At 41.7% G+C, this 26,911-nt stretch overlaps 1 protein-coding gene across 11 annotated transcripts in view; it reads right to left on the bottom strand.

The window, feature by feature from the left end:
- Nucleotides 1-26,911, bottom strand: part of LOC109428417 (integrin alpha-PS2) — a 242,324-nt gene that overhangs the window by 69,209 nt on the left and 146,204 nt on the right. For all 11 annotated transcript variants that reach the window (XM_029855629.2, XM_019704152.3, XM_062844257.1 and 8 more), the window contains one exon: nucleotides 1,754-1,815. In XM_029855629.2, coding sequence (XP_029711489.2) covers nucleotides 1,754-1,815 — 62 coding nt within the window. The remainder of the gene's footprint in view (nucleotides 1-1,753; nucleotides 1,816-26,911) is intronic.

Here is a 26,911-nt window from a genome sequence, read left to right as displayed (position 1 = left end):
TCGTTCGTAGGCCTCGAAAGTGCGAGAAATTTACATCTAAGGGCCGAAGGAGAGATTAAGTTGTGAAAGTCGAAACCGGTTAGCGTGTCTTCGGGGATCATAGGGGTGTTTTATGAGGTCTGGATGGGTTTCAAGGAGATTCAGAGGGTTTTCAGAGGTGTTTCAGGGGTCGCAGAGGGGTTTTAACAACTTCAAAGGGTTTCAGGGAGGTTGCAGGAATTTACAGAGCATTTCAGGAGATCTCAATGAGGGAGTTTCATTGGCGTTTCAATCAGGGAATATCATGGGGTTTTCAGGTGGCCCTAGAGCTCCTGAAATCTTCCAGAACGGCCCTTGAACAACCAGCACCTCCCCACCACCAGGAAAGCCTCTAAGAGTCTCGGGAACCTGCTCCTGGGTTCCCTGATGCTCCTGGAAATATCAAGGGTGTTTAAGAAGATCCAGGAGGATTCGGGAGTTTTTTAAGGGCGTTAAAACAACAGTATTTCGGGCATTTCAGAGCGTTTCAGTGGTTTTGAGAAAGCCTCTGCGTTTTGTGGAGATAAAACGACTCGACGGGTTTCAGGGGGTTTCAACAGGCATTTCAAGAGGTTTCATGGGAACTTCAAATGTATTTCAGTTCTTTCGGCGGGCGATTTAAAGCGTTTCAGGGGGTTTTAGGGACGTTCATGGCATTTCCAGGAGATTTCAGCCAGTTTCTTCATGGCCGTTTCATGGAGTCTAAACAGAGAGTCAAAAACGTTTCCAGGGGCAATTTCAGTGGGTCTCAATGGGTCTCATTGAGTTTTAGGGGGTTTCATTTGCGTTTCAGGGAGTATCAGGTGTTTTTCAGGTGCAGCTCTTCGAATCCCACCAAATCGCCTTTTAAGCCCCCTAAAATGCCCTTGAAAGCCCCGACAGCTTCTTCCTTTTTAGGTCCCCTGACACTCCTGGAAACTACGTTAACCGCATCTCGAACAACCATGAGCAATCTCTGTTCTGGCGTACTAACTTGCCCCAATTAAAACACTGGCCTATTTTATGCACAAAATTCCCTCTTATATTTCCTATTTGTCCATGCAATAAAAAAAGTTTCAAGATGATGGATCCATTTACTTTCCCCCAAACTCAATACTTAAATGGAAATTCTATTGTAGACAATAAGAGATAATAGATGGAAGATACCAGGTAAAAAAAAATAAAAGATATAAAACCTAAAATGCATGGAAAAAAATAGGAGATAAAAGGTACAAATTAGAAAACAAGACAGAAAATTTGAAGTATAAGAGAGAAGTTGAAGAATAGAACATAAGAGCCAGAAAATAGAAAATGCAAAATAGAAGATTGGTGATAAAAAATAACAAATAATTTAGAACCAAAATAGAAGATAAAAAGTCAAAACATAAAAATATGAAAATACAGTATAGAAGTTTGAGGATGAGAATAGAAGTTTAAGATTGAATGATAGAACTAAAATATAGAAGATATAAAATAGAAGATAGAAGCTAATCAAAATAAGGCAGATGGTATAACAAAGAAGAAAAGACGGAGAAGATATAAAAGAGAAGTTATAAGTTAGAAGACAGAAGACAGAGACCAGAGAACTGAATTTCCAAAGCTGATCACATCATTTCGAAAAGCATTACACATAGTTCACCACTCCGCTCGGTTCTCACTGTTATTTCTCAATCGGTTCGTTCGGGCTGCGTATTAGAGTCAGGGAGGCGCGCGCGAGCACGTCTGCCTATTGCCGCGCGGCGCGGGATCAACTTACCTTAGTCAGTGAGGCACTGAAGCCCGCTTGACATGATCCTTGCCGATGATAACCCCAGTACACTGAAACGAGAGAAGACAAGAAAAACGAAAGACGGCGGGTGAGATGAAGTTAGATTTGTTAAATTGAAACATATGTTTGAGGAAAATCTCGAAACAAAAACAGCGGTGAGGTGGATTTAATGACGACTTGGATGACAGCAGCATCGAAGACGGTGACGACGATGACTTCCGAAAGCCGGATGTTTGTGAATTTCGGTGGAAAAGAGGAAACGCTCCATAAGGCTTCGCTCCCATCAAGGAAGGAACCGGCGAATTACAACATGTGTTTCGTCGACGACGGAGCAGCATCCAGAAAAAACCAGTCGTTGTCTTAGTCGTTTGATGATGGTCCATTACAAAGTAGCTACTTTGAATCGCGAAACAGCTGAATAAACGCTTATGCCGAAAGAATCAAGCCTACTGGGAACACCGACCGACCGACGAAGCGTTAAACTCATTATCTCGTAAAAGAAAGTCGGCAAGCGGTTTCGTACGAGCGAGCGGATGAAGATAATCCATTTCAAACCGGAGTTCGGACATAGACTGCACCGAGTGCTGCAGAAACAATAACTTCTGAGTTCTGATGCAATTGCTAGCCTCAGCGTCATCGTGTGCAAGAAGTTTTATAGATTTATATAATATAAAGTTTTATTTGGTTGAGGATGGGTTGTTGATCGTTAAAACCAGATCGTAAAATGTTAAGTTGAATGAGATGACCAACCGTTAGGGCAACTCGGATCCAGAGAAGTAGGCTGTGCACTGTGCAGAGTGATTGAAATAAATGTTCACTGTTTAAGGGCAGTTTGATTGAGCCATTCTCGTAAAAATAAAACGAGAATCTAGAGCTGCACTAGTACACGAATCGTATACAATCTAGTAGGCCTAGAAGAACTAGTTCAGCCACTGTTCACCTAGTCTTGAAACAAATATTCCCAAATGGAAGAGAACGTGCCTCTGGAGTCGACCTACTGATACCTGATATTAACAGTTCTTTCCGGGATTCCATTTTTACAAAAATACATTCTGGAAGGCGAAAAAAAAATCAGAAAGAAACCATTAGCAGAATCTCGGTTGGAGTCCACGGAGTATTCTCGGAATCTTAAAGAAATCGGGGAATCGCAGAAGGAATCCTGGAAGGAATTACAGGACAATGGTCAGGTGCAACTACAGATAAGTAGTCGGGTTTCAGATTTCACAGATCCAAACCCGACCCGTTACAGGCGTTTTTCTTAACCTTTCAGTACTCGCGCCAATTTTTGTAACGCGAGCAGTCGCGCGTTGTACTTTGTACAACACCCATACATTCTGAAATATCTAAGGATCCTGATTGTTTAGAGGAGGACTGTCTTTGGCAAAGTTGTTGTAAATTTCATGGGCTACTTGATGCTGACATAGTTGATACGTCCACTAGGCGGCGCTAGTGAGCAATATCATGTTATATCTTATATCTCAGGATCCTGATATCTTAGAGAGATGGTGCCTTCTGCAAAGTAGTTTGGTATGTCATCGGCTTACAGATTATTGGCCGTTTAATTGGAAATTCCACCACTAGGCGGCGCTAGTGAGCAAATAAACTTTATATTCTATGTATCTCGGGATCCTGATTACTTAGAAAGATGGTGTCTTTGACAAAGTTGTTTGGTAGGTCAAGGACTTACGGATGATTCGCAGTTTGATTTGAAATTTCACCACTAGGCGGCGCTAGTGAGCAATTTAATGTTATATCTTATATCTCAGGATCCTGATGTCTTAGAAAGATGGTGTGTTCGGCAAAGTTGTTTGGTATGTCTTACAGATGGTATGGCTTACAGATTATTGGCCGTTTAATTGGAAATTCCATCACTAGGCGGCGCTAGTGAGCAAATAAACTTTGTATCCTATGTATCTCGGGAACCTGATAACTTAGAAAGATAGTGTCTTCGACAAAGTTGTTTGGTAGGTCAAGTACTTACGGATGATTCGCAGTTTAATTTGAAATTCATCATTCATCACTTGGTGGCGCTAGTGAGCACGTAAACATTATATATTATATATCTCTGGACCCTTATTACTTAGAAAGATAGTGTCTTCGACAAAGATGTTTGGTTGGTATATCAAGGGCTTATAGATGAGTGATAGTTGCGCTAGTGAGCATGTAAATTCTTAATCATGTAGCTCAGGATCCCGATTAAAAAGGCACGGGACACCGTCTTCAGCCAGAGGCTGTACAGACTGAACAGAACTTAACACTAGACCATGGACACGACATACATTACATGCACCAGTGGATAGCATGGTGCGATTACACGCTTGGTAACGCTAACCGAACGGCCACGAAGCTTCACTTTACTCAGAAAGATGGTGTCTTCGGCAAAGTTGTTTGGTAGATCAAAGACCAAATGAAGGAAAAGTTACCTCTTGTGCCGACCTTCTTAAAGATCGAAAACTTACAGATAGTTGTCCGTTTGAATAGTAATTTCACCACTAGAAGACGCTAGTGAACATAATAAATGTATATGCAATAGTTCTCAGGATCCTGGTTACTAGAAGAGAGATGGTGGTTTCGGCAAAGTGGCCAAATTGGTTGATGGGTCGTTGAAATCAATATTTCGCCAGTAAGTGGTGCTAATGAGTATGCAAATTTTATATCTTATATATCTCCGAGTCTGATTACCTGGGAAGTTGATATCTTTGGCAAGGTTGGTTGGTAGATCAAGGGCTTTCAGTTGATTGACCATTTGATTCGTGCTTCTGCCACCAGAAGACGCTAGTTGTAAATTTGAAAAAGCATGAACGTGTTCGTCTAGAAAAAAAAAATCAACGAGCTGTAAATTTTTATACTTCCGAAAGTATTCAAAGTTTGAAAATTACACAACTAGTTGATTATAATTTGTTTAAATTTGCACTTGATTGATTTATTTTACATGAAGTTAAAGCGCTTAGTAAAATATTCAATATCTGACCGTCGTATTTCAATATACTCTATCTTAAGGTTGTCAATGTCACGGGATAAGTACATCCATCCTTTATCCATCAAACAACAATGTCGAAGACATCATCTTTCTAAGTAATCAGGATCTTGAGATATATGAGGTATAAAATGCGAATGCTCACTAGTGCCACCTGGATGTGAAATTGCACGTCATATTTGTCTTCATCAGTTAGTGTTTGTTCTACTAAAAAACTTTTCAGAAGACACCATCTTTCTAAGTAATCAGGGTCCTGAGACACATGAGTTATAAAATTTGAATACCCACTAGCGCCACCTAGACGTGGAGTTTCAAATCATACGGCTATCCATCAGTTAGTGTTCGATCTACTAAACAAATTTGCTGAAGACATCATCTTTCTAAGTAATCAGGATCTCGAGATATATGAGTTATAATATTTGAGTACTCACTTGCGCCACCTGGATGTGGTATTCCACATCATACTTGTCTTCATCAGTTAGTGTTTGATCTACTAAACAACTTTGCAGAAGACACCATCTTTCTAAGTACTCAGGATCCTGAGTTATATGGGATATAAAAATTACATGCTCACTAGCGCCGCCTATCGGTTGAATTCTGAATTTCTCAGAAGACCTCGCGAAGGCCCTTGATATCCCAAGTAACTTTGCCGAAGACACCATATTTCTAGATCATTTAGATTTTGAAATACACTAATTCACATTCAACTATCTATCTTATCTTAAATATAGTACGTTCTTCATATTGCGATTTTCAATTTTCCGCATTATAAGGAGTTATACTGTTTTCAAAAAAGGTCTTATAATATTCCAAATAAGATTCCTGTAGAATACATTTGGGGTTAAAATCGATAGAAAAGATGGTTTCAAAGTAATAGTCGATAATTCTCATGTGTTGTACGAAGTACAACAGCGCGATTAACGGAAGGTTAATAAAAAAATTATAGTTTAAATCTTGAAAATTACGAACGCTTTTGAGGACTCACCTAGAATTTCCTGATTCCTGTATGCGTCCTTTTTGAATCATCTGCCAATACTATTCGCAGGAGGAATTCCTCCTGAAACTCTCGATGTATTTCAAAACAAAAATCATCAGGTAATCCTGGAGAAGTTCTTGGGAACATACATCCCTGAAAAGATGATTGAAGGATTTCTGAAATTTCCGACGGAACTCCTGAATAAATTTTGGAGAGAATCTGAGAGGAATTTCTGAAGAATTCCTGGACCAATCCCTGGAAGAATCCCCGAAGCAATCCCTGGAAGACTTCCTGGCTAAATCCCTGAAGAAACGCCTGGATGAATCCCTGGAGCAATTCCTACAGAAATGCCTGAAGAAAGCCCAGTGGAATCCCTGGAGGAATTCCCGGAGAAGTCCCTGGAAGAATTTCTGAAAGTATACTTGGAGGAATGCCTGGATAAATTATGGGTGGAATACCTAGAGAAATTTCTAAAAATATTTCATGACGAAATCCTAGATAAATTTCTGGAGGATTCCAAGGAGAAAATTCCAGAGAAATTCCTAGCGGAATTCTGGGAGGAATCCCTAGAAAAAATCAGAAGAAAGGAATTCCTAGAGAAAATCTTAGATAAATTTCTGGATTCTTGGAAGATTCCTTATAGAAACCCCTGAATAAATTTCTGGGAAAATCTTTAGAGAGAATCCTGGAGGAATGCTTGGAGAAACTCCTGAACAAATTCCTGGCATAATACCTGGAGAAATTTCTAGATGAATTCTTGGAGCAATCCCTGGAAGAACTTCTGGAGGAATTCTTGGTGAAATCTCCAAAGAAATTCTGCGAGCAATTGCTGGAGAATTTTCTGAAAAAAAGCGTTAAAGAAATTCCAGAAGGATTTCCTGGAAGAACCCTTTGAGAAATTTCTAGAGGATTTCCTGGTGGATTTTCTGGGAATATCCCCGGAGAAATTCGTGGAGAAATCCCTGGAAATCTCTGGAGGAATTCCTGGAGGAATGTCTGGAGGAATCCCTGTAAAATTCCTAAAAGTACTCCTGGAGAATTTCCTGGAAGAATCTCTGAAGAAATCCCTAGAGCATTTCCTAGAGAAATACTTGGAGGCATTGCTGACATACTTTCTGAGGGATGTCCAGGAGCAATTCCTGGAGGAATTCCTGAAGAAATTCCTGGACGAATTCCTAGAGGTTTTCCTGTGAAAATTGCTGCAGGAATCTATAGAGGAATTCTTGAAAGCAATACTAGATGAGTTTCTAGAGGAATCTCCAGAGGAAATCTTGGGGATTTCTATTTCTCTTATTTTTGCCATTTCTGACAAATCCCTAAAATCCTGGAGGAATTTCTAGCGAAAATTCTGAAGGAATTCCAGGATAGGTCCCTGAAGGAATCCCTGAGGGAATTCTTGAAGAAATTTGTGGAGAAATCCCTGAAAAAATCTCTGGAGGAACTTCTGGAGGAATACCTGGAGGAATCCCTGAAAAATTCCTGGAGAATTTCCTGGAAGAATTTCTGAAGAAATCCCTAGAGGATTTCCTGCAGGAATGCTTAGAGAAACTTCCGGAGGATTTCCTGAAAAAATCTTCGAAGGATTTCCTGGAGAAATCCTGGGAAAATCCTTGAAAATTTCACGGAGAAATTTCTGGAGGAACCCCTGAAGCAATTCTTGATGAAATCTCTGAACAAATGCCTGTAGGAATCCCTAGAGGAATTGCTGACATAATTTCTGAAGGATGTCCAGGACCAATTCCTGGAGGAATTCGTGAAGAAATTCCTGGGGTAATTCCTGAAGGAATTCCTGGAGGAGTTCCTGGATAAATTTCTGGAGGAATTCCTTGAAGCATTCCTGTGGGAATTGATGGAGTAATCCGTGATGGATTTCCTGGAGAAATCTCTAGAGGAATCTTTGATACAATTACTGGATAAATTGCTATACAAAACTCCAGAAGAATTCTGGGAGATTCATATTTCTATTTCTATTATTTTTCTTTTTCTGAAAAAAAAACCTTGGGAAAATGCTGGAGGAACTTTTAGGAATTTGTTATTTCTGGAGGAATTCCTCGATAAATCCTCGAAAAAAATGCTGAATGAATCCCTGGGAGAGTCCTTTAAGAAATTTGAGAAGAAATCCCTGGAGAAATCCCTAGAGAAACTCCTAGAGGAATGCCTGAAAAATTCCTGAAGGTATTCCTTCAGGAACTTCCTGGAAGAATGTCTGAAAAAAAAAACACTAGAGGATTTGCTGGAAGAATCCTTTGAGGAACTTCTGGAGGATTTCCTGGAGAAATCTTCGAAAGATTTCCTTGAGTAATCCCTGGAGAAATTCGTGGAGAAATCCGTGAAACAAATAATGAAGAATTCTCAGGAGAAATTCCTGGAGAAATGCTTGGAGGAATTCCTGAAAAAAAAATCCTGTGGATATTCCTTGAAGAATTTCGGAAAAAATCCCCGGAAGATTTTCTGGAAAAAATCTTGGAAAAATTGTTGATATGATAGCTGAAGGATGTCCAGAAGCAATTCCTGGATCAATTCCTAGCGAAATTACATGGTGTAGTCTCAAGAGAATGACCTGGAGGAGTTCCTGGATAAAATTCTGGAGGTATGCCTGGAGGAAATTCTTGAGATTTTCCTTATGAAATTGCTGAGGCAATCCTTTAAGAAATTCCTGGAGGAATCTCTGGAGGAAATCTTGTAAAAACTACTGGATGAATTTCTGGGAGAATTATGGGAGAAATTTCTGAAAAAATCCCTCAGAAATTCCTGGAAGAGTTTCTAGAGTAATTTCTGGAGAAACCCTCGAAGGAACTTCTGAAGGAATCCCTGAGGAAAACCTTGGAGAAATTTGTGGAGAAATCCCTGATGATGTTCCTGGATGAATTTTAGCGGAATTCCTGGTGGCAACTCTGGATGAATTCTTAGAGGAACTCCTGGAAAAAATCCAACCCAAGTAACATTTTAAGTTTTGTTCGGCTCTACAAGAGATCTTCATGACCAATTTTATAAAACTTGCAATAAAACTGAATCATACATCAAAACCTATTGATAACCTCTTTAAGAGCATCTTCCGGCCAAGTGGACCACTCTCGAAAAGGTTTTGCAAACCGCATTAAGAGCAGCAATAAACTCGTTTAACAACCTAGTTGAAAAATGTTCCATTCTCGTTTGTTGTTGTTTTTTTTTTTTAAACAAAAACTATGACAGCTCAAGATGCAGAGAAGCTTCTGCGATGGCACGTAAAGTTCAGAAGGATACATCATTCGTAAGTAGAAAGCGATCATTTCCAAGTAATATTTTAGTAGTTATTGTGCTGGTAGGCTTATGCGTATTCGAATTTACCGTGAATATTGGGGTTGCAGAAACATAAAATTAATGCGCTTCGAAAATAGTGAATATTATCATCTGAATATTATCATGAAATAAATCAATTTGTGAATTTAGTGAAACTATCTCGAACCACAAGAAAACTCAGCAGAAAGAGTTTATTTAAGTGAGCATGTTATGAAAATGATGGCAAACTATCAATTCATTGCTTATTTAAGCAAAATTAAATATTTTCCATTCACGTAAGCTATTTCTTCAGTATGGCGACGACCATAATCAGCGAAAATAAAACGAAAGCAAGTTTACTTTTATGATGACCGCAATAAACCTAGCAGTGTCGTAGTTTCTGCTTTTCCACCAACAGATGTCGTTACTAATCGAACGGATCGCCATCTGTTGAGAGTTTTAACAGTTTTATTGTGGTAATAGTGATTGCCAGAAGGTTTAAATATCGAAAAGTTTTGTTTACTCTTAAAATCTATCTTTATGAATATCTTCAAGTATACTATAAAACATTATACCAATGGTTTTCATAAAAGCAGTCATAAAACTGTGAGTTTTAATTATTGCTGTAATAAAACCTTAATAAAAATCAAACAAAACCAATCAGCAATGGAATTGTTACTTGGGATGTCAAAGCCCCCCAAAATCAGCTGATTTTAAATGTCTTCTGATAAGGCCTATGAGAGTAAGGCAGCAAAAAGAAAAAAATCCTCCAGGAAGTCCTCCGGGGATTCCGCCAGGAAGTCCTCCGGGGATTCCGCCAGGAAGTCCTCCGGGGATTCCGCCAGGAAGTCCTCCGGGGATTCCACCAGGAAGTCCTCCGGGGATTCCGCCAGGAAGTCCTCCGGGGATTCCGCCAGGAAGTCCTCCGGGGATTCCACCAGGAAGTCCTCCGGGGATTCCGCCAGGAAGTCCTCCGGGGATTCCGCCAGGAAGTCCTCCGGGGATTCCGCCAGGAAGTCCTCCGGGGATTCCGCCAGGAAGTCCTCCGGGGATTCCGCCAGGAAGTCCTCCGGGGATTCCGCCAGGAAGTCCTCCGGGGATTCCGCCAGGAAGTCCTCCGGGGATTCCGCCAGGAAGTCCTCCAGGAATATGACGGAGGTTTTATAGGGATTTAAGAGGCGTTTTAAAGCTTTTAAAGGCGTTTCAGGGCGTTTTAGGAGGTTTAAAGGGGGCTTGAGGGGACTTCAGAGGATCTCAGATAAATTTCATGGAAGTTTTATAGGGATTTCAGAGCGTTAGAAGGCGTTTCAATGCGTTTCAGAAGGTATCACAGGGGTTTTAGGGGGCTTCAGAGGCTCTTAGGTGACTTTCACGGAGGTTTTAAGGACGCGTAGTGCGTCATCAGCATCATTGAAATCTCGCTCGAAATTTCAAAGTGATAAAACTCAGTCACCAAAGCGCATATTTGTATGAAAATGTATCATCCCATATGCTCACTCGCGGTGAGTGTGATGATACTTTTTCTGCTGCGTGGCTGCAGAAAAGCCTGTTTTTATCACTTCAAAAACGCGAGGCAAACAATCATTGAAAATTTAAATGTCAATGATTCCTGTGAAAATTCTGTGATGCACCAAGTCACCTTAAAGGAGTTTAGAGACGTTTCAAAGCGTTGCAAGGTGTTGCAAGGCGTTTCAGGGCGTTTAAATTCATTTTAGGGTGTTGCAGGAGGATTAGGGGGCATTAAGGGAGCTTCAGAGGTTGCTTCATAGGCTTGCAGATAAATTTGAAGGTTTCATGGGAGTTTTAGAGGCGCTTCAGAGCGTTTCCAGGCGTTTCAATGCGTTTCAGGACGTTTTAATGCGTTTTTAGAGGTTTAGAGGGCCTTTAGGGAGCCTTCAGAGGCTCACAGGTGAATTTCACGGAGGTTTCATGGGGGTTTCAGAGCGTTTCAAAGCGTTTCAAGGCATTTTAATGCGTTTCAGGAGGTTTCACAGGGGTTTTAGGGGGTTTCAGATGCTCTCAATTTCATGGAGGTTTTGTAGCGGTTTTAGAGGCGTTTCAAAGCGTTTCAAGACGTTTTAATGGGTTTTAATAAGTTTCAGGGCATCCCAGGAGGTTTCAGGAGGGTTTTAGGGTGTTTCAGAGGCTCGCAGGTGAATTTAACGTAGGTTTCATAGGGGCTCATAATTCATGATGCTCTAATAGATCACTGATTACGTTCGTAGATCAGATGGCCTTAACTCAAGGGAGTTCTCGGATATGCTATATAAATCATAGAACCCACCACTTGAAAGAATATAGATGCCTGAGGCTGTGTTATATCCACACATTCTTAATGCACCTCGATACAACTAGTATCCCTCGTAGATTTGATGACCTATACAAGGGAATTCTTGGAGAATCTTCGAACTCATACCTTGTTAGATCATAGTTACCTGAGGTTGTGTGAGTATGAACCGGTCTTGTAAACATTCGACACATTTCCCTACCATCATTTCGGTGCCGTAGTCAGGTGCTTGCTTTGTTACATTCATGCGCTACCGTTACCTCTTAAACACAACACGAGCGGTAGGACGAAGATCAATAAACATAAACATGGGTCAAATCAATGTCGTCTGACACGATGACATTTGTCTAATTCTTGTTTTTCGCATGGATTTCAGCCAATTCCGATTATGGATGTTAATATTAGTTTATTCTTGCTTGTTGAATTGAATACGACACGCATATGGCCAACACAGCTCTCATTGCAGAAGAAGACAGGAATAACAAACGCCGAATCGTCTCCCGAAACCGTAATCGTGGTCAAATGCATTCGTTTGACATTTTTGTTTCGTACGGTAGGTTGATTGCTTGCTTGATTGTGTTGCGAATGTCGAAGACAAAGGCAGCCGAATATCGATAAAAAGGTGTCAATGACTGTGATCTCTAACAAGACTGGTATGAATCTTAGTCGTAAATCTCTCAGAGACAACCAAATACGTTAGTAGATCCGATGACCTATACGCAAGGAAGTTCGTGGAGATCCTCAAACAGACAATGAACTCACTACAGTCATGACTCGCTGGTTGGGGGCTTAATAGTTGGGTGACTTTTTAGTTGGGGCCCCGTTAGTTGGGCTGTCAGCCAACTAAAAAGTACCTGGATGTCATAATTCAATGTCAAACTGAAAATGACAACCAATCTGTAATTCCGAGGGGTGAGCTAATGAGTTTTTGGTTTCTTAAACTTTACTAATAATCGAAAAGAATTTCTATTTCATATTTCTTTAAAAAAAAAAGAATATGTACAATTACTTCGAAACAAATGCAAAACATCGGTAATCTTTATTTTGTCGATCATTGAAAGCGTTTTGTGCTTGCTTTTGGTCCGGGTGGTTTCATAAACATCTATATTTTCACTTCACCGACTAAAAATGGGTGAAAATAATTATTTCCTGCATTGGCCATATATGTATCTTGCAAAACGTATCAGTTTTGTTCTAAATGTGAAACAAATTGAAAAATTTTCCTTTTTGCTTCCAACCTAAACATGATTTAAAAAAAACAATGCGCACGCCCCTTGTGCTGCTGTCACTTCACCCAACTAGCGAATCGAATTCGTTGGTTGGGTGGAGGTTGTGGCTCAACGAGCGGGTTCCGACTGTACTTGACAGCACATAGTTGCACGAGGCTATGCAAGCATAAATTTCATTCATAATACTCCAATAGATCACTATTACGCTTGTAGATCAGATAGCCTTAACTCTAGGGAGTTCTCGGATACTCCAATAGAAATACATTAGAACTCCAATGGTGCTGTAGTCACTTTTCTTATTCAATTATTTCAATAACTTTGATTGCAATAATTTACTATTTTCAAGTGTCCATCTTGTAGAGGACTTTTTGTTATTGTAAACAAAATTAAATTGACACTTCTAGTACCGCTGCTGTCGCTGTAAGGACATGGCAAACTAGATGTTAGTTACACGAACAGTCGCGACACTGGACTTCTGTGGCTAGTTATTCTACTGATACTCCTGTACAATCATAGAACCCACCACTTGATAGAACATAGATGCCTGGGGCTGTGTGAGTATAAACCTCATTCTTAATGCACTTAGATACATCTAGTAGCCCTTGGAGACTAGATTACTGTTATCGGATTTTTTTTTTTCAAGATGAGCTTGTGAACAATAAACTAGTGTCTTGTACCATTTGGGCAGGTTTTCCCTTTTTTTGGCACTTGCTGCTATAACTAAGTTAATTTCAAACCGATTATTTTGAATTTTTGTATAGAATTAGATATTGTACGCTATACAAAAATCCAACTCAATCGGTTTGGAATTCAGTTAGTTACAGCAGCAAGTGCCCAAAATAGGTGCACCTGCCCAAATGGTACAACACCCTACCTGCAATAAAGAGTTAAGAGTTTTCCTAGTGCGTTTCACAACATCCTGTTTTTTGTACGAGATTGTTTGTTTTAATGTTTCGCCAGAACTACAAAAAAAAACATTGTAGTAAGTGCATACTACAATGGTTCTGCCTATTCTTTAAAGATGTCTGAAAAAACTCGTTATAATAGGTTAGAACACGCGTAACCTTTGCTCATCTGAACTTGAATCTGTTCAACATTGCCTAACACTACCTAATAAAACAGTCGCTTTGAAGAAACGCAGTAAACCCCCGGTATCTCTCCGCATCTGTGCACGTAGGTACCTTCTCCAACAGAAAGAAAAAAAAACGCCATTAAATACACAAACATGATCCCATAAATTATGCTCGCCAGCCACCGATGGATGCTGCCGAGCGAGCAGCATCATCATCTCTTCGAGAAGTTGGACGACCGAAGTGCATCTTCCACTTCTGGTCTATGCGCGATTGCGTTGATTACATTAGATTCTTCCACAGAGAACAGACATCCAAGTCCAGTTCCAAAACTGTGTAAAGAATTTAACGACCATTTGAAATCGGCAACACAAGTGGCAATAGCGTGGCGCTGCAATCGGATAATTTCCCATACTAATATAATTCACCACTTGAAATGTTTCAATTCACCACTGACTGTGGCAATATGGTGTTTGGTGGCGCTAGTGTTGTCATCGTATATTGGTTTGCAACCTTACTCAAACAAAGATTCAAATCCTTACACAAATTTCCGAATGAAATTTGTTCTAGCCTGGATGTCTGTTCTCTGTGATTCTTCTAGGTAGGTAGTAGGTAGGTAGTGAATCAGAGGTGTGACTAGCATGAACCAGATCCATAAACGATTAACACCCGTCCATCCGGTCGTGTCGGTGAAGTGCGGCGTTCTTCGTCAAAACAAACACTTCCCCGGTTCTAAATTATCTAACTCTCGACTCTTGAAAACAAAGATGAACGACCGGAGTTGCATACTGTGTACTGGGAGAACCTGCCGGTTCAAAGAACTCCGTTGATTCGCGTTGAATCGTCGCGTCGTTAAGGTACCTAATCTCTTCTCTATCCGGTCCATACCTGTAACGGAGTCGGCCAAGACCGATCGAGTTTTGTGGAAGAGTAGCGCCCAAATGCGCATAGCTTAGTAGTAGGCCATAAACAAACAGCTATCATCATCATGCATGCTTGGATCTATCTCAGAACGCTGTGCCCCGTGATGGGCGATCCAAGCAGCACAGCCTGGTTATCGAATTAAACTTCTTAAAGGCGAACGAATTTATGGTGCGATGAAATCAGAGCGAACTCTGAGGAAATATGACGGGGAAACCATGCCTTTGTTCCTGAAATCACCAAACCGCCACCAGGTGGAATAACAAACGGTCGGAAACAACGAAAAAACATTAGCGCCTGCGCTTTGATTCCCCCTTAGAAGGAAGGTGCGATTGATCGCGGGATTTAGCTGAAATTAACCGGAAGATTTATGCAAGTGGATCATCCGAGCGATGCCCAAAATGGAGTGGATGTAAATTGAGTGTGGTTGGCCATTCCCCCTCAAGAAAGACCGGGTGATAATGGAGTTGTTTGATCATTTGAAACCAGTGATGATTGACGGAACTGAGATAAGTGGAAAGTTGGGATGCATTTTTACAGTTTCATTTCCCCTGATGTTTTTAGGTGGATTGATTCTCAATTGGGATTATGGCGTTTATTTTGATTATTAATTCGTTCAAAAGACATGTAGACAGACAGACAGACAGACAGACAGACAGACAGACAGACAGACAGACAGACAGACAGACAGACAGACAGACAGACAGACAGACAGACAGACAGACAGACAGACAGACAGACAGACAGACAGACAGACAGACAGACAGACAGACAGACAGACAGACAGACAGACAGACAGACAGACAGACAGACAGACAGACAGACAGACAGACAGACAGACAGACAGACAGACAGACAGACAGACAGACAGACAGACAGACAGACAGACAGACAGACAGACAGACAGACAGACAGACAGACAGACAGACAGACAGACAGACAGACAGACAGACAGACAGACAGACAGACAGACAGACAGACAGACAGACAGACAGACAGACAGACAGACAGACAGACAGACAGACAGACAGACAGACAGACAGACAGACAGACAGACAGACAGACAGACAGACAGACAGACAGACAGACAGACAGACAGACAGACAGACAGACAGACAGACAGACAGACAGACAGACAGACAGACAGACAGACAGACAGACAGACAGACAGACAGACAGACAGACAGACAGACAGACAGACAGACAGACAGACAGACAGACAGACAGACAGACAGACAGACAGACAGACAGACAGACAGACAGACAGACAGACAGACAGACAGACAGACAGACAGACAGACAGACAGACAGACAGACAGACAGACAGACAGACAGACAGACAGACAGACAGACAGACAGACAGACAGACAGACAGACAGACAGACAGACAGACAGACAGACAGACAGACAGACAGACAGACAGACAGACAGACAGACAGACAGACAGACAGACAGACAGACAGACAGACAGACAGACAGACAGACAGACAGACAGACAGACAGACAGACAGACAGACAGACAGACAGACAGACAGACAGACAGACAGACAGACAGACAGACAGACAGACAGACAGACAGACAGACAGACAGACAGACAGACAGACAGACAGACAGACAGACAGACAGACAGACAGACAGACAGACAGACAGACAGACAGACAGACAGACAGACAGACAGACAGACAGACAGACAGACAGACAGACAGACAGACAGACAGACAGACAGACAGACAGACAGACAGACAGACAGACAGACAGACAGACAGACAGACAGACAGACAGACAGACAGACAGACAGACAGACAGACAGACAGACAGACAGACAGACAGACAGACAGACAGACAGACAGACAGACAGACAGACAGACAGACAGACAGACAGACAGACAGACAGACAGACAGACAGACAGACAGACAGACAGACAGACAGACAGACAGACAGACAGACAGACAGACAGACAGACAGACAGACAGACAGACAGACAGACAGACAGACAGACAGACAGACAGACAGACAGACAGACAGACAGACAGACAGACAGACAGACAGACAGACAGACAGACAGACAGACAGACAGACAGACAGACAGACAGACAGACAGACAGACAGACAGACAGACAGACAGACAGACAGACAGACAGACAGACAGACAGACAGACAGACAGACAGACAGACAGACAGACAGACAGACAGACAGACAGACAGACAGACAGACAGACAGACAGACAGACAGACAGACAGACAGACAGACAGACAGACAGACAGACAGACAGACAGACAGACAGACAGACAGACAGACAGACAGACAGACAGACAGACAGACAGACAGACAGACAGACAGACAGACAGACAGACAGACAGACAGACAGACAGACAGACAGACAGACAGACAGACAGACAGACAGACAGACAGACAGACAGACAGACAGACAGACAGACAGACAGACAGACAGACAGACAGACAGACAGACAGACAGACAGACAGACAGACAGACAGACAGACAGACAGACAGACAGACAGACAGACAGACAGACAGACAGACAGACAGACAGACAGACAGACAGCGCAGACAGACAGACAGACAAATAGAACACACGTGGGATTCAAGGAGAATTTTGGAAGCTTTCAAGGAGGTTTCAGCCTAGTTTCAATACGTTGCTGGAGGTTTAAGGGGATTTTTAAGCAACTTGGAACTCCCTGGAAACTCCTGAATCGAGCTGTAACGCCCCTGAGCCCCCTTAGAACGCCCTTCAAACCCACTGAGCTCCCCAGAAAACTCCTAGAACATCCCGAAATACCCGCAGAACGCCTCTGAAGCTAACTTAAAATCTCAGTAACGCCCCTGAAACCCTGTAGAGCCTAGATGCCTACACTTCGTTTCACGACCCCATAATCACTTTCTGGTGCACTTGGATTGTGCTCTTGAGTGCTCCTAAAATCCTTTAAGATCCCTAGAACACCCCTGGAATACGTCTCATACTGCATATTTCGACTCACAGATGCGTGAGCTTAGATCCCTTCTCATCGCTTTCATGATCTCCGACTGTCCGAGTTTCATCCGGGTTCGAGATTCACCTCTTCTCCCTTAAACCCGAAATGGGCTGAACTGTTCGGGTCCACCCTTCTGGGCCATCTGGGCACCTGGCTTGAACCCCATTGTCATTCTTCTGGCCTTCCAAGTGCTATCGGGTAGCTCCTCCTCCAATGGCTTCCTTTCGCGCTTCTGCGATTGCTTTGAGTATGCAGTCGCATCTGGCGTATTGACCGGGGTACCCGCGTATGCGAAAGCCTCAGTCTGAGTTGACTTTGGTACATGAGCTTGGTAAATATGATCTTGCTTAGCCACTAACGCCGACTTCCGGAGTTTCAGCAAGCCCTGCTACGATAAGCTTTCCCCATAGGTGGTTTGATGGATTTCAAAATGTGGAGTTCGCGTACGTGACAAAGTGTGGTAATTCATGACTTGCTGGAGGAAGCTAGTTCTGAGTTTCCAGGGTTTTCTTGCACCAAGACATCCCTCCAAGAATTAAAACCCGAATTTCTTCCGGGATTGCTCCAGAAGCCGGGATTTCTTCCGCGATCCAGTCAAAACTCCCCCAGGAGTTCCTTCAGAGACTCCTCAGTTAGTCTTTTTGAAATTCCTCCGGGACTTCGTTTCTGAACTCTTCCAGGAGTTCATTATGTACCTCATCAAGGAGCTGCTTCTGAGATTCATGTAGGATGCTCAGATTAACCTGGACTTGAACCTGGAGCATCTTAAGGGATTCCTTAGGGAGGTTCTTCTAAAATTTCATCTTCCGCGATTATTACAATAGTTTCTTCCGGAATTCTTCCAGCAACTTGATTCAAAATTCCCCTTGGAGTATCTTCTGAGATTTCTTGAGCAGTTCTTTCATAGGTTCTTGTAGCAGTTCCATCCAGACGTTCCTTCTGGGATTTCTCCACGAGCTCTCTAAGGGGTTCCTCCAGGAATTCCTTTCTAAATTTCTTTCTGTGATTCCTTTAGGTGTTGTTTTAGATTCCTCTAGATATTCGTTCGTGAATTTCTCCTGGACTTTTCGTGAAATTCCTCCAGAAGTTTCATTTGAAAACTCTCCAAGAATTCTTTCTGGGATTCATTTTATTCTAAGATTCATTCAGTAATTTCTTTCAAGATCCCTTCAGGATTCTTTTTGGAATTGCCTCTGGGATTCGTGCATTCAAGATTTCAGGATTTCAGGATTCCTAAAAAACACCTTCCGCCCTTTCTTCAGGCGCTCTTTACGGAATTCCTCCAGCAGTTCCTTCTGAAGTTCCGGGAGATCCACCTGAATTTCTTCCGATAGGTCGTTCTGTAAATCTTCCAAATGTTTTAAATTTAAAAAAATCCAGCAGTTTATCACGGAAATCGTTCGGGAAGTTTTGTATTTTCATGGAATTGCTCACGGAATTACTTCAGCAATTGAAGGTTAAATTCTTCTATGAATTTCTTATGAAATGCCTATAGGGCTGTCTAGAGGAACTCCTCCAAGAAGAATTACTGAATAAAGTCCTAGAGAAATTCAGACAGGAATTCCAGAAGGAATTCCTTGATAAATCTCAGAAGAATCTCCAGGAGAAATTACTTTAGGAACTGCTAAACGAATCTTAGAAGAAGTTCTTGCAGTTACCTTCGGTTTCGACTGAAGTTCTTGGAAGAATTCTGGATGAAACTTCTGGAGGAATCTCGAGAAGAACACATGAGAGCATCCTAGAAGAAATCCCGGAAGGACCCCTCAAAAATTCCCATAAGAGTCACCCTGTATCAGAAGGCCGGCTCCAGAGGCACGTTATCCTCCATTTGGGACATTTGTGCCATCGCCATAATAATAGCCTATTTCATCATCTACCTGAGGGAAAAGGAAGGAAATAAGGATGGGGATAAGAACAGGTAGGGAAATAGGAAAAGTACCCTGGAAGAGGATACTAACGCATAAGCGTACCACAATAGGTTCAAACAGCGCCCTGAAAAGGGCACTGTAATAACGCATAAAGCGATAGAGAGCCCATAGCTCTTTACCACAGCGGGTTAAGAACAACAGAATATCCTGAATATTCAGGTCTCTGAAGTCAGTTTCACTTAATAAGTGTTTACCGAGTACTCGGAAACGCAATTGCGCAAAAACTGAACGGTAACATATTAAATGATACGAAGTTCCATAATCGGATTCACAGCTATCACATGCAAATGAATCAGCTTGCTGAATATTCGCCATGTGATAGCTGAGTCGGCAGTGCCCAGTCAATGCTTTGACTAGAATGCTGCAATTCTGCTTTGACAGATTTGTAAGATACTTCGCCACCCTTGGAGATGGCTCAGTACAATACAACATGAGCCATGACTCCAAACTATTCCACCCAACACTTCGATATCGGAATAGCTGGCTCAGGGCCAATGAGTTCATATGATGCTCCCCTTGATGAATCTCAGAATTATTTTAGGAACTACTAAACGAATCCTAGAAGAAGTTCTTGCAGTAACCTTAGATAAGTTTCGACTGCAGTTCTTGGAAGAATTCTGGATGAAACTTCTGAGGGAATCTCGGGAAGAACGCCTGAGAGCATCCTAGAAGAAATCCCGGAAGGACCCCTTCAAAAATTGCCATGAGGGTCACTCTGAGGAATCCCAAATGAATCTCGTGGAGGAATACTGGAAAAAAAATTCTGGTGAAACCCCAGGAGACTCAGTCCGAGAATTTTGACACTAGAGCATAGCCAATTCCAATCAGAATCATATAATTCTGATCGGAAACGACTTAGTGTAAAATTCTCGAACGGAGTGAAATCTATTCTTCGGTTAATAAATGATAAGTTCATGGACTTATCCACCTATGGACTTATCCACCAATGAACCGAATTCATCGCGGTCCGAGAATTTTGACACTAGAGCGGGGTCTGTTCCAATCAGAATCGTTCAATTCTGATTGGAAACGGCCCCGCTCTAGTGTCAAAATTCTCGGACCGCGATGAATTCGGTTCATCGGTGGATAAGTCCATGAACCGAATTCATTCGGTCCAAGAACTTTGACATTAGAGCGGGGCCGATTCCAATAAGAATTAGGCGATTCTAATTGGGAATGACTGTGCTCTAGAGTCAAAATTATCGGACGGAGTGAATTATGCCCATCGATAGACGAGTGCACCGATGAACTGAATTTATCGCGGTCCGACAATTTTGTCACTAGAGCAGGGCCATTCCGAATCAGAATAGGCTCCTAAAGTCCTATCGGGATTCTTGTTTTAAACCACAATATATGATTCAAGAGTACATATTTACTCATTTTTTGACGTTTTTATTAACCATAGTTGAAAATATATAACTTTTATTTTTTTAGCCTTTTGTCTCGTCCCTAGATTATAACACATACTTTGAGTGATTTTTTTTCACCGTGTATGTCAGATAGGAACATTTTTGAAATCCCAGTGCGAAAAATGTCGAGCTCAGTCACACAAGGTTGACCTCAAATGTCAAAGTAGAACTAATTATCATTTTACTTATTTCGAATTTTCTCATTATTCCTTTGTTTTTCAAGTTCGAGTAAAGTACAATTCCGATTAGAATACCATGCTTGATCGTATTATTCAATATAAGCGAGATTTCGTCTTTAATTTTAGGACCCTATTGTTCAATTCTGATTGGAAATCGTACACTTCTGATTGGAAGCTGGGGGCTGCGAATAGAATCAAAATGCTTGTCAAGATATCTCCATGCACCGCTGTCAAAATATTTCCGTCGAACTGTCACAGCTCCAACAGGTACTGTTTTTATGCGATTCCATTAAACAGAAAAAATATTGCAACAAGATAAGATTTTTTAGAACAAGTCAAACAAGACATGACAAAGTGCAGTAGATCACGTGAAAAACGAGGAAAATTCTAAAAAATGTTATGAGTACATTGTAGTTAATTTTGCAACGACAAAACATTGAAATTCCCACCCCAAATTGAAAATGGATAATCTTTGAACACGATAACAATATTGGAGTCAAGGGGGATTGATAATGTTTACCTTTTTCGAACAGCGTCGCGACGGCGTGTTTGACAATTGCGCCGAGGATGGTGGCGGCATGAAAATTAAGCGCTCGTGTGTGTTTTCAAACCAAGCGTCAAAAGTGTGGTGGTGTGCGTTAGTTAGCTTGAAAAATAAAACTGTTCCTATTCGCAGTCCCCAGATAGACGAGTGCACCGATGAACTGAATTCATCGCGGTCCGAGAATTTTGACACTACAGCGGGGTCGCTTCCAATCAGAAGTGAAAGATTTCCAATCAGAATTGAACAATTCTGATTGGGAACGACCCCGCTGTTGTGTCAAAATTCTCGGACCGCGATGAATTCAGTTCATCGGTGCACTCGTCTATCTGGGGACTGCGAATAGGAACAGTTTTATTTTTCAAGCTAACTAACGCACACCACCACACTTTTGACGCTTGGTTTGAAAACACACACGAGCGCTTAATTTTCATGCCGCCACCATCCTCGGCGCAATTGTCAAACACGCCGTCGCGACGCTGTTCGAAAAAGGTAAACATTATCAATCCCCCTTGACTCCAATATTGTTATCGTGTTCAAAGATTATCCATTTTCAATTTGGGGTGGGAATTTCAATGTTTTGTCGTTGCAAAATTAACTACAATGTACTCATAACATTTTTTAGAATTTTCCTCGTTTTTCACGTGATCTACTGCACTTTGTCATGTCTTGTTTGACTTGTTCTAAAAAATCTTATCTTGTTGCAATATTTTTTCTGTTTAATGGAATCGCATAAAAACAGTACCTGTTGGAGCTGTGACAGTTCGACGGAAATATTTTGACAGCGGTGCATGGAGATATCTTGACAAGCATTTTGATTCTATTCGCAGCCCCCAGCTTCCAATCAGAAGTGTACGATTTCCAATCAGAATTGAACAATAGGGTCCTAAAATTAAAGACGAAATCTCGCTTATATTGAATAATACGATCAAGCATGGTATTCTAATCGGAATTGTACTTTACTCGAACTTGAAAAACAAAGGAATAATGAGAAAATTCGAAATAAGTAAAATGATAATTAGTTCTACTTTGACATTTGAGGTCAACCTTGTGTGACTGAGCTCGACGTTTTTCGCACTGGGATTTCAAAAATGTTCCTATCTGACATACACGGTGAAAAAAAATCACTCAAAGTATGTGTTATAATCTAGGGACGAGACAAAAGGCTAAAAAAATAAAAGTTATATATTTTCAACTATGGTTAATAAAAACGTCAAAAAATGAGTAAATATGTACTCTTGAATCATATATTGTGGTTTAAAACAAGAATCCCGATAGGACTTTAGGAGCCTATTCTGATTCGGAATGGCCCTGCTCTAGTGACAAAATTGTCGGACCGCGATAAATTCAGTTCATCGGTGCACTCGTCTATCGATGGGCATGATTCACTCCGTCCGATAATTTTGACCCTAGAGCACAGTCATTCCCAATTAGAATCGCCTAATTCTTATTGGAATCGGCCCCGCTCTAATGTCAAAGTTCTTGGACCGAATGAATTCGGTTCATGGACTTATCCACCGATGAACCGAATTCATCGCGGTCCGAGAATTTTGACACTAGAGCGGGGCCGTTTCCAATCAGAATTGAACGATTCTGATTGGAACAGACCCCGCTCTAGTGTCAAAATTCTCGGACCGCGATGAATTCGGTTCATTGGTGGATAAGTCCATAGGTGGATAAGTCCATGAACTTATCATTTATTAACCGAAGAATAGATTTCACTCCGTTCGAGAATTTTACACTAAGTCGTTTCCGATCAGAATTATATGATTCTGATTGGAATTGGCTATGCTCTAGTGTCAAAATTCTCGGACTGAGTCTCCTGGGGTTTCACCAGAATTTTTTTTCCAGTATTCCTCCACGAGATTCATTTGGGATTCCTCAGAGTGACCCTCATGGCAATTTTTGAAGGGGTCCTTCCGGGATTTCTTCTAGGATGCTCTCAGGTGTTCTTCCCGAGATTCCCTCAGAAGTTTCATCCAGAATTCTTCCAAGAACTTCAGTCGAAACTTATCTAAGGTTACTGCAAGAACTTCTTCTAGGATTCGTTTAGTAGTTCCTAAAATAATTCTGAGATTCATCAAGGATTTCTTTCTGGAATTTCTGTCTGAATTTCTCTAGGCTTCCTTCAGTAATTCTTATTGATGGAGTTGCTCTAGACCTTGTATGGGTGCCTGGCCATTCTTCCATCGCTGGAAATGAATTGGCTGATGAGTTAGATCGCATTGGAGCATCATATGAACTCATTGGCCCTGAGCCAGCTATTTCGATATCGAAGTGTTGGGTGGAATAGTTTGGAGTCATAGCTCATGTTGTATTGTACTGAGCCATCTCCAAGGGTGGCGAAGTATCTTACAAATCTGTCAAAGCAGAATTGCAGCATTCTAGTCAAAGCATTGACTGGGCACTGCCGACTCAGCTATCACATGGCGAATATTCAGCAAGCTGATTAATTTGCATGTGATAGCTGTGAATCCGATTATGGAACTTCGTATCATTTAATATGTTACCGTTCAGTTTTTGCGCAATTGCGTTTCCGAGTACTCGGTAAACACTTATTAAGTGAAACTGACTTCAGAGACCTGGATATTCAGGATATTCAGTTCATCGGTGCACTCGTCTATGGGTAAATCCATAAAAACGAGTTCATTGGCACCGCTCAGAAGTCAAATTAATGAACTCTTGCAAAGGTTCATGGCCCGATGAACGACTTCACTAACTTAACGTGTAAGCGTTGCCGTGTTTACAGAAAATGAACTCGTTTCCATGGCAACCTAGATAACATAGCATCGCTCAAAATCAAATGGGTGAACCTGTGTATTGGTCCATTCATTCTGATTTTGGAACTCAACAATCGTGAACCGATTTATTCTGATAATCAATATCAATATCAATTCTGATAATCTTTTCAGACTAGGTTTCAGAGACCAATAACCAATTCATTCTGACCGTTTTCCAACGCGTCTTTGGCGCAATCCCCCAACCGTTGAAGACTGTTCTGGCCACGTCCTTGCGACAGCTGAGGGATTAGAAAGGAAGATTAGTAGGACACCTAAGAATGGTATGTAGAGACCTCTACTTGGACCTCTACGTCCTCTTAGTGCTAGGCGTCCCGGGAATTTGGGTGTTGTTGGCAGAAGAGTTAATTCCAAAGGATACGATTGGTCAACGTTTATACGAGGTATGCACTTCAAACGGAATCGCTCAAGTAATTTTCGTTCAGTGCATTATTTTTCCGTGACGGGAATGGTCAAGAAATTTTACACAACAAGCCCCATGGACTTATCCACGGTCTTCATTTTTCACTGGATTACTTCTTCTTTTCTTCTGTAACTGTAACAAAAAAATACATATTCATGAACATCCAGCGACCGAAAATTCACTGGATGTTCACCGGATCTCGCCGGATGCGAGATGTGAGCAGTGATTTTAGTGAACACGACCCGCAGTTACCGTTTCACAGCATACTGTCAGTTAGCGTGTGACGTCATCGTGGACAAGTTCATTTGATTTGACGTTTCGTGCCAGCTCCGTACTAGGATCCGGAATAAAGCGACGCTTTCTCATTTCTTGAGCGATTCCTTGCCTGAATTTTCCACGCATCGAGAAAAGCCAAGAAATTTCTTGCGATCTGCGTACTACCCATTAGGCACCAAAACGATGTACAGGAATTCCAATAATCTCGAGACGAAATTGATTTCCATTTGCATCTCCAACAGGAATACAGCCTGGATTCGCTGGTTGGGTCACGATTGCGCCCCGATTAGCGAATCGTATTCGTTCGTTGGGGCAACTGACATCTGATCTAAATGCTCTAGACACACGCGAGTCACGAGAAATACGTCACGAAACCCTCGCATACTTTCACAAACGTTATGTCAGTACGGAGGGTTAGCCTAACATTAGCCTAATGTGAGACTAACTGGCCAGCATGTTAGGCTAACTTTTTGTCTCACTTTTGGCTAATGTTAGTCTAAAATTAGACAGATATGACACACTTTTGTTAGACATGTTGCAAATTCGAAACATGTTTGTTAGTCTAACATTAGACTAACGTTAGATATGTTTTACTATGGGCTGTTAGACGCATGTTAGGCATAGATTTTATGCTGCTTGTTTTCATTCCAGCTGTCATCCGAGCAAGAAGTGTGATTGTAGTAGTGAACTTTTGTCGACGTTCACTACTACAACCGTACTCTTGCCTCGAATGAAAGCTGGAGCTGGAGTTCGCGAATCGGTTCTTCTTCATCGGTTCCATCTTCCAAACAGCACCTCTCCAGCCTCCAACTGCCGGAAGTACACGGGAAATGCGGTTCCGGCGGGTTGTACCCATAATGACTCCACCGACATGACGCGACCAAACGACAACCAAACAAAACGATCCCGGCGACAGTAAGACGAGAACAAACCGGACGCGCAATTCTTTTTATTTTCTCGACCGACAGACCCGATTTTTATTTCCAACTGATGATTTATTGCTTTTTGACTGCCTATTCGGAAACTGTCAACGATGCGCGAAAAAAATCGAACACTCAGCATAAATTCGGGCTTATGATTTATGCTTTCCGAAATTTTTCGATGAGCAACATACCTAACAAATGCCTAACAGTGTCGAACGCCTAACTTTTTCCGTGCTGGGCAGGAGCTCCGATGCAACGGCGGTCAGACGTCAAACTCGATTTGACATATATTTTGACATTGACAGTGCTTTTTAGTAGGGTTTTGCTCCAACCAGTGAACCACAGACAAACAGACGTAACACCTTGAACGATTTTCATGGAAATCCATCACCCAGTTCACACTACAGTAGACGTTCGATAAGTGCAATATGTTTACGTTTCAGTTACCGAATGAAATTCGCTAACTGCAACGACTGACAGCCGTCAAACAGTTGTCAATTGCTATTGGACGCAGCCAGAATGCACTGAAAAACATCGCAATGCAGCTGTAGTGCATCCGAAAAAACATCGTAACTCTGTTGACGTTTTGTTTTTGACAGATAGCGGTGCGATAACTGCAAAATTGTTGCACTTAGCGGACTTGCAGTTAAAAAGCATTGCAGTTAAACCGTTTGCACCGAGCGAACGTATACTGTACCATCACCTGGTGGAAAAGTTGTACGAATCACTGTGTTGTGCAATATCGTCAACACTCTGGTTGTGAAAGCCACAACTATGAAAATTTAAAATGATCGTTAAAAGCGTGGTCGATGAAAATTTCGCAAGTGTTACGTCTGTTTGTCTGTGAGTAAACATTCAACCATCGAGACAGCCCATCCATCGAGCCACCAATGAACGAATCGGGACTGTATAACCAAAAATTACACGAGAATCCCGTAAATATGGTCGAATTCCCGCAACCTGATGAAAATAAGACA

This window comes from Aedes albopictus, chromosome 1 (assembly GCF_035046485.1).
Source record: "Aedes albopictus strain Foshan chromosome 1, AalbF5, whole genome shotgun sequence".
NCBI lineage: Eukaryota > Metazoa > Arthropoda > Insecta > Diptera > Culicidae > Aedes > Aedes albopictus.
Note: the sequence above shows the minus strand (reverse complement) of the source record. Positions and strands in the feature narration are given on the sequence as shown.